At 28.5% G+C, this 12390-nt stretch overlaps 1 protein-coding gene across 1 annotated transcript in view; it reads right to left on the minus strand.

Moving 5' to 3' along the window:
• The window catches only part of LOC112602474 (dynein heavy chain 5, axonemal), a 36749-nt gene extending 25084 nt beyond the window's left edge, over positions 1-11665 (minus strand). The window contains exons 1-8 of the mRNA XM_025350567.1: positions 11609-11665; positions 3935-4072; positions 3678-3779; positions 2431-2806; positions 1012-1172; positions 834-959; positions 448-720; positions 56-374 (exon numbers count right to left, since the gene is read on the minus strand). Of these exons, the coding sequence (XP_025206352.1) occupies positions 56-374; positions 448-720; positions 834-959; positions 1012-1172; positions 2431-2806; positions 3678-3779; positions 3935-4072; positions 11609-11626 (1513 nt within the window). The 5' untranslated portion in view covers positions 11627-11665. The remainder of the gene's footprint in view (positions 1-55; positions 375-447; positions 721-833; positions 960-1011; positions 1173-2430; positions 2807-3677; positions 3780-3934; positions 4073-11608) is intronic.
• Between the last annotated feature and the right edge of the window lie 725 nt (positions 11666-12390).

The raw sequence follows: 12390 nt of genomic DNA on the forward strand, positions 1-12390 counted from the left end.
ACTATTTATAGTGATCTTGATAGTTATAACAATTAAGGTAATATTATCATCATACCATCCCCGAACATTAAACCCTCCATTCTTCGTTCAAACAGTCCATTGTAATCATCAATTGTATCGAAAACTGTTAAAATTTTGATTAATCTATCACAAAACGCATCGAATTTACCAAATACGTAATTTTCAGAAAAACTAAATTGTCTCCCAGCGCCTTGATGATGTTTCACTCTTTCGTAAGTGTTATGGTACAATTTATTCAATGTAATACATTCATTCAATTTAGTTGTAAGAGTTGCTCTATCTTGAGACCATATAGTATCTTTATTTCTATTAGTAATATGAAGTTTACAGCTTTCAATCATTTGGTTCGTGATCTAAGTTAGGTACATAAGACATGTATTTTTACTGAACTTTTTTATTAGAAATTAGAAATTAGATGATATTTACTTTAACCATAAGAGATGATATTTTTTCTGTAGTATTATAGAACATTGACACATCGTGAATAAGACGTACAGTTTGAAGCATACGAACTAACGAGTTTCTCATTTTAACTGGGTTATCGAGGTACAGCGAGTGACAACATTTTTCCAACGCTTGGATGTATTTTGAGTTATCTTTTGCTTCATTGTAGCACAGTGTCAAATGATTGTCTGTACGTCTCCATCGGTCAACCATTCGAGAACGTGAGAGTTGTAAGCAACAAATAGTCATGATTACCTAAGTAACAATTTTCATTAATAAGACTTCCATAAAACTCTATAGATTAGATAAATTAGTTATTTCGATAGTAATATGAAATTAATAAATTAATGCAGTTAACAATTGTCTACCTCTTCCCAACTGAGATTAGCAGCAATTTGTGAGAATTGTGCTCCGCGTTTTTTCCAAAACTCTAATTCATCTTGCGGACCACTAGTATCACTTTCGTACTTCAATTTCTCGTCTTCTAACAATATCTAATGCCAAATCTCAATTATTATCATTTTTTAAGTATACGTATAAATTTACTTCTCGTATTTTTCGTATCCAATTTGTTACTCGTTTCTCTAAAATTAGTATTTCATCCCTATTTGTGGCAAGATGTTTAGCCTCCTTGTAGGATGGAACTTTTGATATTAGACTCATACCATCAGCAAAAATATTTGGTTGATCGCAAACTTCTTCGCATACTATAAAACAGAAAATAATATTGATAAGAAAATATATTTTATTGTACTCAAGAATCAATTGAAAGATATTAAGTAAAATAATATTCCAAGATTTAAGCAGGATAAATTTTATAAAATTATTAAAAAAAAAACTTTCTATTATAGTAAAAATACTATATTAACAATTCACTAAAAAAATAATGGGTTGTAATATCAAGTAAACAATATTATTAGTAACTAAATTTAGCGAATAACGTATAACGATTTCAACCATAATAGTATAATGTAAATCGTAATAACGTTAAAATTGTTAGATTTTTACATAGATCTTATATGGATTTGTATCATTTAAATCATAGACATAGAATATATATTACATTATTTTGTGGAACACACCAGATACGTCCGGTCGCACTGAGTCCACCGGGATGTCGATCCAAATACGACGTCGATAACCACGACACGGTGTGAACACTTCATATGTAATTATAATAGACGCGTAATTAGAATGATACACGGCGTACGGGCTAAAACGATTTCGCAAGTTCGCAATAAAGACAGAGGCGACACAAGACAGACACGGTTCTGACAGTCACACGCTCAAAGGCTGACGGAGACGAACTGTCTGTAATTACATGACGGGTGAGCGCGGTGGTGACAAAGTCTTAATCATAGAAAGAGGTTGCCGAAAAGTTCATTCCGCTCGCGATTACACAGACCAGTTCGGACAGCGGAAAGGCGGCGGCGTAGACATAGGTTATAACTTATAACTAACAATTAAATCAGATGTAACAAATTGGTTAGAATTACAAAAATTGTATTCGTGTCTATTTCACGAAATGAAAATATATAAAATATAATTATATACAAAACAGATCACTACACACAAGTTGTGTCCTGGTGAAAAAAAAGGTACAAAACTGCAGAGTATGTTAAATTTGTTGTTTTAACTTGTGTGCCGATAAATTCAAATAAAAAAAAAAATGTCCATTTTAATATTATTGAATATATTATACGGCATATATTTCAATCAAAATTGAATGTTGTTTCGTCATATTTAATCATTTTGTCGGAACCTAACTTGTTAACTGCAAAATGAATAAAATCGTTAACTTGTACCTATGCCCTATGGCCTATACTATTATAAAATATACAGGTACCTAAATACCTAATCATCAATATTTAGTTATGTAGACCTTAGTTTCATGTTTCTGTGCTATTTTACTTTTTTCAGAAAAAGTTCAAATTTATACTATTAAAATATCATTATAAATTATACCTTTTAAACAGCTGCAGAACGATCTTAGCTCAGGAAGCAATTGGCTTTTAATCAACGGGCAATCAGGTTGATCGTCGAAAGGTTCGTCTCCTGTTTGTGGTATAGCTAATGCTGGTATAAACACGAATTCAATGATTTTTGCAATGCTCTTGACCAATCCCTTTTTTTCCGCATCCAGAGTTCCACAGATCAAATCTTTGTGAAACCCTTCTTCTGGCAACTGTTTAGTGGTATTCAGACGGATGATGTAAATGCAAATTCCTGTCAGCCCGACTTCCCATCCGTCTGTGAGGAAGAGTTTCTTTTTTTTTGGTTTCGACATTGTGCTGAGTCGTTGTTGGAGATTTCTACTGCTATTGGTGGGCTTTAATTGAACCTGAATATAATATTAGAACTAGTATCAGGTTAACAGTGAAGTAATAACCAATTTAGTAATTGTAAAAAAAAATCATGAATGTACGAAAAATAATACATACGTATATGTTAGTGGTGGGAAAACTCTCTCAACAGCAATGTTTTGTATAAAATTAAATACTTTTTAAAATTCTATGTTTAAACCTTAATTTTTATTACACAAAATTTACAATCAACAAATTAATTATATTATGTATAAATTAATTTCTATGACTAACTATATTCTCAAATTCTTAGGTGCAAATTTTCACGACCTTTTATTGTTCCAGATCTACATTAAAATAGCCATATTTTACATACTCTATAAAATTCCGTTTTGGTAGTGATGATTTATCGATATTCACAAGTATGAAGTTAGATATTATTTGTATTTTTCGAAATTGCGTCACAAGATGTTCTTAGAGCAATTTATTAATATTAAAAATACACAATCCTCAGTTCACACCTTTTATAAGCAAAGAAATAACCACGATAATGATGGATTAAGATTTTCATGTGCATTAACGAAAAGCAAAGTATCTAATCGTTATACATAAATACCCTATAACCTATATACACAACAGGTTTTTAATGGTGAAGTTTCTACATTTGTGCGTTGTCGCAAAATAAATGTTCTATACTCCTAAGTCTATACACCTTTTAAAATATAAATTAATTAATTGATAAATATAGTATACATATAATGTACAATTTTTAAAGAAACTGGTATTTTATTAATATTTAAAATTGTGTATTTACGTGCATATAAGTTTTTTCTAATAAATATTATGTGATGAATAAATGAATAATAAATGGCAGTGTGTGTTATTTAAATATTATGTGTATTATATTACCGTTGTTTCAAACGATTCGGTATCTTCAACTTCAACATCTTGATAGAACCACATAAGTTTAGATCTACCATGTGGTAAAAATAACTCGTTGATCTGGTCCAACTTAAATATAAGTGCAAAGCAAAATTATTGTTAAACACATTTGATTTTTGACAGTTTCACATAAAACGTATATTATAATACCGACTGAACTTCTATATGTACAGACGTACAGACGTACAGTCGGTATTTTAACATAATATTCAATAAGTTTATACCATGTTGGATTCAAACACATAGTCCATAACGGAATTTCTCGGTAAACCAGTATAGTCAATGAGTAATTGGAACGTGAACTCCAGACGAGGGTCCATTTCCCCCCGTCTGGCTTTTCGTTCGCATTCTTCTCGGCGTCTCTAAAAAAAAAAAAAAAAAAAATAGGAGAATTTTATATTTGTTAGAAATTGATTATTGTTATAGTATTTCTTGTAATGCATAATGATTACTTGTATTCAAATTTAATTCTATAGACTTTTACAAAAAGTGTTGAAATAAATATAGTAATAATACAATATTTTCAATTTTAGAATTCGGTTTGAATGATTTCCGTTAAATAACTCCCCTCGAGATGGTTCCACAGACTTGTAAGTTATATTAACATTTTGAAATTTTTGTATAACTCGTTGCTTATTAGATTTCTTTAAATCCATACCATAATCAAATAATATTCGATAAATCGTTATTGAAATGATAGAACATAACTAGTATTAGAATTAATTATCGTAATAGATTACACAAATTATGTTTGATCCTAGGCATGCTATTAATGTAGCAGTTTAATATATTATATATATCAATATAAATGACAAATCCTAAAGACCTTAATTTATCAGCCAGAAACTATATTAAGCGACCATTATTTATACATTGTATTTTATAATAAATTAACTTATGCATTCTGCATTCAATCAAATGTCAGTAATAAACAAGTAAGAAAGTCAGTTTTCTAATTTGTCTCCAAGTCTTAAGTGATTATGTACATACGATACTATTTAAGTTTCGTTTAGTACACAATACAAATTTGAAATCAAAATTTTATTCAGAGACTTACTTGCAACGCTTCGTTTAATGGCAATGACGTGAAGTCTATATCTTGCTCTTTTGATTCGGGATCGTCTTCGGGATTCGATGAAATCATTTCGAGCGATAATTTTTAACCACACTAATATTATATTACTTAAAGATATTAATTTTTTTGTGTGTATGTAAATGCAGGTATATCTATGTTAATACGTCGCGATCGCGTGGATGCTATCGGATTCGGACGTATAGTGGCACAGAGTCGTAAGTAAATACTAAAAAGAATATATTGTACGTAGCCATGTAGACGCACAACAGAGCGCGTATTGCGACGAAAAACCGAAAATAAATATTATAATATCAATGATAAATCATGTACCTATATTCGATGTGTTTCATTGCGCGATTCATACCCATAGGACAACTGAATAACCTCTTGTTACAAAAATAACATGACGTGTGTGGTCTATATTAAATGCTTACACCTAGCAGTAAGTATATTATTTAGGTTTGTCAGTTATAATACATACCTATATAAAAATAAAACTAGACCAATAAATTATGTATATACAGTTTTCGTATTGTTTATATCGTAAACGCATAGTGACTTAAATGAAAAAAAATTCTCGTAATTTATTTTCCGAACCGACACGCGAATTTCCGTGTGTGTACACTTGGAATATCTTTGTGGCGTTTTATGACGACGACAGTGAAATATTCGTTTGTTGCAGTAAAAATGGCTATATACAGGGTGATTTACCAAGCATGCTCACTTCCGTTGTTTTATTTAAATAATAAATTAACACAAAATATAATTTTTATTATTTTTAAATACTAGAACATCATATTTAAAAAATATTTGAAGTACTGTTTGTATTACTTAAAGTGTGTAGTTAATATTAGTATTACGAACTTATGTTTTTCAAAAGAGAACCCTCCTCCCCCTTTTCTACAGTAAATGATACAGCAAATAATTTTCGATACCTACATTTTAATTTTTAATGCATCTTATTCAAAACTCAAACGAGTAGTTTCTCATTTATTAAAACATATATAACAAGAACAATAGTTTTAAAAAATATGAATCAAGTATAATATTTTATTCAGTGTTTATTATCATCGCAATAGTATGTCCCTCATGTCGCCACAAACTATTTGGCTAACGAAGTCCTCTGAGAAGGTTATCGTCGAACGCCAATGTAAACCCTCATTTTTTAGTTAAACATTTTTATCTCTTATTTAATTGTTATGTATACTTAATTACTCATGTACTTAGTTACCTTTATAATTTGGTATCAACACACACTATGTAAAAAAGAGCATTTAACGTGTTAAATAAATAAAAAATTGGATTATTTTTGTTTTTGTGAATTATAAATATTAATTACTAAAATTTTCAAATCACCTTAATTCTCACATCACCTAAATTCATTATCAAGGACCATATATCCAAAGATTACAAAAATAATTAACTCGTTCAAATTTAATACGTTAACATTTTTAGAAATATTATCCACTTAATAATTGAAAATAGGAATATGGGTTTTTATTTAAAATACAAAAGTTTGTATCACCGTAAAACCCTATTTTATTAGTACAAAACATCTTTTAAAAATATAGACTTTTATATAACTAAAAATTTTAAAAATCAGATTTTAAATAATTTCATTATTGAAGATAAAACGGTTGAACATACAGTTGGCGAATCACCTTGTATATGTACAATGTACATTCTTATACAGCCGAATACATTGATATACGATTTTACTGCATCTATATTATATTATATAGGTAATATATATATCAAACTTTATGGACGAAAATCATTATATTATAGGTACAAGTACATCGTATATTGTATATACGCAAAACAGATTTATTTTATGTATTATAATATATCATCGCTATTGTTATTATTATGTCAATACACATAATATATGTTACAATAACATGATAAAAATATTTTATTATAGGTATACAACAAGAGAAACGATATGATACCGAAATCAAAGTTAGAAATCACATATTAATATTATGTTAAAATCATTCCACGTGATTAACGTACGCCACAGTGACATCAATCCGTTTTTAAATGGTTAAGTTGAACAAGTTGGTTCTATAATCCCAATAGTCACCTACTCCAAAAATATGTGGCCATGTATTTTGAAAGTATACATTAAATAATATGAACTTGAAACTTTTCTTTTTCTTGATTAAAAATGTAAACCAATTAAACCAGTTAAACCATAGAAAACGCAAATCACCCAATTTCAATATATGCAATGAATATGATGTCATTGCACTGCCGTACTGAACAATGGACATACTATCCACCTGTCACTCGACAAAAATACTGTGGTGCATTTACCGCACTCGGTGGTTGAAATCAGTGGCTTTATATACGTACGTTTGTACGTTTATATACTGACCTGAGCGTCGGAGTTTAACCTTTTGACTTTTATTCGATGCCTTTTAACACGGTTGAAAGGCGCCGCCATTGACGACATCGATGACGCGCATGTGAAATCGAACGAAATCCGCGATATATGTATATAATATTATAGGTATACTATTATACAGTATTATCATAAATTAAAGTATTCGTTAACCGTATTCAATACGTGTACGGTTTAAACATATACGCACGGTAAGATAGGAAGAATGATTAACGATTTAAATAACTGTATAACAATAGCTGAATATATACGATATGCTATTGTGTAAACACCTGAAAAGTAGTGGTTTGCCCCGTCCTGATGTTGTGAAGGTGTTTTACCGATCACTCTTATTTCATGGTATCACCTAGTTCCCATGACGACATTCACGCAACGAATTAAAGTGTTAATCTATTATAATATATTATAGACTTATATCACTGGAACGCAAGTTAAAAGGTTATTAGTTTACATAATTGCATTGCATATCATAACACCTTATACATTACAATACAATTATTATAGGCGATATACTTTCTGAATTTTTTTTTTTTTTTTTTTTGTTTTAAATTCTTTCGTAACAATGCATTGTCACACGTGATAATTATGTTTTATATACTACCTAGTTTCTTTTACCACTTCTTCAAAGTTTGATGTGCCTTTAAACGTTTTCTCTTTATTTGTGCAGTTCCTCTATAAAAACAAGTAATATAATATATACACACGAGTATTATATCCTATTCACATAACAACAATAACAACAACAATAGTAGTATATAGACATATAATCATTTGGGTGTCGACTAAAAGTTTATTAGCTTAAATTTGGATTAATTATATGTATATTACATTAATTTATAGGTACATATCTTTTCAAAAGTGATTAATTTTTTTACACTTGAAAATTTAAAATGATGTGATTATTTCTTATAGATTTTTTAGAATATAGATTTTGTATCACTATTTTGTCCTCTATATCTATGAAATTTTGACGTTTCTCATTTGAAACATAAAAAAAAATCAAGAATTTAAAAATATGGTCTTTAAAGTGAATTCAAAAGTTTCGAAAATCAGATTTCAAATAATGCATTATTTAAGGAAAAGGGGGCAAAATGGGGCATAGTGTATTGTTTCATACACAAATACAACATACCCAATCACCGACCCTAAAAACTTAACAACGGTTGCGCCATCTGATACTTATATTCGGAGAATAAATAGCGGCCCCTGGCGGAGACTACCATCTATCATCGATACTGGCGTGTGGTAGTGGAGGCCGCCACATTGTTGTCACTTAATATTATTTTACAGTAAGTAGATTTTTAAGAATTAAAATACTAAGGTATACGGAATAAAATTGGTATATATAATATATATCTACTGATATGGATAACTTGTCATCCACCTCAGTGTAATTTTTCAGCTTGGCTTAAACTAATTTACTTAATGGTCTTAGTGATTATTTAAATATACTAATTTACTATTGATGATGATTCACTTGTCACTTGCGTTTAAATTAAATAAATTGATAATATAAGTTCGTCCCACGAATAGATAATACAAAAAAATTCAAATTTACGTGTAGAAAAAATATTGAACAATTCGAAATTTCTCTGGAAAATAATTTCTAGAAAACATTCGTTACACAAACGAATTTTTACTATTATCTATTTAACTATTTTATTTACTGGACGGGTGTCGAGACACGACTAGACACCGTAATTGGTTTGATGAAAAGGGCTAATAAAAGTATCATGTTAGCGTGAAAAAAATGAAGAACGTGACATTAATAATATATTTAAATGGAAAAAAAATAGATAATATAATAATAATAATAATACATTAACATTTTATAAATCAGTATTGATGATTAAGTTAAACCTTTATTATGTGTTTAATGTTTATGAACGAAAAACTATATTATTTGTACATATTTTTGGAAAGAAAAAGATTTAATTGCCATGCTTGCGTTGAAAGTTATTTGATTTTCCATGCCGGTCGAAGCATTGGAAAATGACTTTTTTCCATCTATCGAACAGTAAAAGATTTTTCCGTCTAGTGCGTGGACACGTTAATATTACCATTGTCCATATCAAATTAATATAGACCGTATCGATACATTTCGTTTATAATACATCGAAATCGAACACTAGTTGCTGGTTACTGCTGTGCTGTTCTAAAAAATGGTTGGAGTAGATATGAGAACTACAAAAGCAGTATTTATTATGGATTAGGTATAATTTAAAGTAATATCGAAAGAAAAAACGTTTCGAAACCGGTACACGGCCGCAACTTAAATAGTTCACTTCTCATTACATTTGCCACACAACATTACTTTTCTTTTTGCCATTCGACAATGCAAGACAGTTTCATGTATGGGTATATACGTTTTAAGTATTTAAAGTTTCGGATGAACTGGGTGGGAGCACTGCAAGGTTATGGTTTACCGAAAAGCTGTCAAAATATTAGCCAAATATAATACTCTATTTTATCTATATTTTAAACGAATACTTATACTTATAACTTATAACATTTAAACTAATTAACTACTCAATCGAAATTAGATTTTACATTTTGAACGGAGCGGTGAATGTATGTATTGATTTTACAACGATATGTTGTTCTTTATGTGTATATGAGTACACGATAAGTTGTCGATAAAATATTTTGATTTTAAAAAATGAAGGTGGTTTTGGATTTAATTTGTTCTCAATAGAGGACAAACTAAAAAATTCCTAGTATTTAATTTTATAATCGGATAAAACGAACAAAAAATTAAGAAAAAACTAAAATTTTTATAAGTTATTGAAGTAAGAATTTTTACGAAATTCGTTAAAATTACAAAAAAATGTCAATTATTTTGTAGCTAAGAATTCATAAAAACTTTTCTTTTTGTATTTAAGTTTTGAAATTTTAATACGAGATTCTTCATAAGTAATTCATACTAAAACCATAAAATCTAAATAATATATTAAGATAATTATTTTTTATAAACATTTTAAATTATAATTTGGGCATTAAAACTATAAATGACGATAGTATGTTAATTATTTTACCATCATTTATAAACATTATTAACGAGAACTTACACTTGTATATGTTTTATATTATGCGTTATGAATTTTACTATACACGATGTCATTTTTGATTGATTTTAAAATAATATATATTATGAATCTATTTTTACTGTTTAACGGTAATTGCAGAAATATGTTATTACGTTTTGAGTTATATATAATAAATATATATTATTATAATAAATACTAATAAATAATAATACAATAAACGCAATATTTGTAGAAAAAAATATATCAACCTACTATACCTAGTACTATAATGCTAAAAGTAAAATAAATAAGTTCATTAGCTTTGTCAAAAAAAAAAAAAAAACATATTCACTTAGTTAGCTGATAAACCATTACGGCATTACCACTCAAAATCGATTTTAATATAAGTACAATGATATGAATATATCATTGAATTCAAATTTAATAGATCTATAGGCTATAATAATGATTCATTCGAAACCTAATGAATAGCAAAACAATATTCACATCATATCTACCTTTTTATACATACAATTTATTAGAAAAATATTTAGATTTGAGTTATTAAATTAACAATATATTTATGTAGGTAACTTTTAATATAAAATATATATTTTTTTAAGTTTATTATTAGTAATTTAAAAGTATTTTTAATTTTAATTTTAATTAATAAGTACTTAAAAAAATATTTTTTTAAAAACTAATACTTTACAATTTTACAAAATAAGAAGTGTTTTCTTACATGTCTCCTGTAACCCCATAAACCAATACATATTGTTTATATTATTATTTTTTTACATTTATATTATTATTGTAGACATTTACGCACGTGTACACACGACAATATTTTAATATCATAACATGACGTGTACACACATAAATGTACCTATGTTACCAACCATCACTTAAAATAATAATATAATATCACATAGTTACTATATTATACTAACAGCTACAAGTATAACAATATAAATAATTTTATGGTATTTTAAAAAAAAATATAAGCTACAATTTTAAATCATGTTTTTATGTAGAAGAGTCCGAATAACAGAAAGTACCGCAGTAGGATATCTGAATATGTACTTTAAGACCTATACCAGGGGTGGGCAACTGGCGGCCCGCGAGCCTTTTTTATCTGGCCCGCGCTACATTTTCAAATTGCATTAGGTATAAGTATACAATTTTAACCTATGTCCTATTTCATTATAAACAAAATAAATGCTATTCAAAATTTATATTTTGAATGACCTTTATTTTTTTCCTGCTTTCTATGTTCTGGCCCGCTATATTTTAAATTTCTAAAAATTGGCCCTATAGTAACTTTGAGTTGCCCATCCCTGACCTATACCATTACTGTATTCTATAGCATTGAACATTTTCAACGACTTACTTGATCCTGTTCGGCCATGACTTTTTTTTTACTTCTCCTCCAGTAGAATTTACTTGCTTACACTTATATTATTTGATATATCAAATATTCGTATGTGTAAAAATCGTGTCTAGGACGATAATGGGCAGTCAGCTGCGATATTTCTGTAGTTGTTTATGATTTATATAAATATATAGTTTCTATACAAGGTGCATAGTTGTTTTTTTCGGATTTTTTTACACATTTACATACCACGTCAAAGTATTTTAGTACCGCGCGGGTTAACCATCGCCGTCGTCGTATTACTGCGCTGTATATTATTTATGCAATCTAAACGCCTACCCTTCACCATCGTAGACCGTTAATGTGTCTGTATAATAGTATTGCGTACATGGAAAAATAAAGAAAAAGAGGGGAAAACGACCGAAAAGTCCCGAAAAGTACCGTTAAAAATATATTCATGTCTTATTATTATTATCATCATTATTATTGTTATTATTATATTGTTCGTTCCGTTTTCAAATCGCGTGTAAACAACGTCGCGATAAACTAAATACATATTATATATGCACAATGATATCTACTACTGCACGCTCATTCACCTATAACCTTTTTCAACTGCCGTGCTTGTTTCCAGAAACATAAAAACCAAGACACTGAACAACGTCTATGCGGCACGAATTTCGTACTAAGAAAATAGTCTTAAATTTAGTTATAGTTATTGTATTATTTCCGTACCTAATTAATTATTATACTAAGTTATGTTGATATCATTAATAAATAAAAAATAATATTTGAAAAAA

The sequence above is a fragment of the Melanaphis sacchari genome, unplaced genomic scaffold (genome assembly GCF_002803265.2).
Source record: "Melanaphis sacchari strain LSU unplaced genomic scaffold, SCAv2.0 Contig8_pilon_pilon, whole genome shotgun sequence".
Lineage (NCBI taxonomy): Eukaryota > Metazoa > Arthropoda > Insecta > Hemiptera > Aphididae > Melanaphis > Melanaphis sacchari.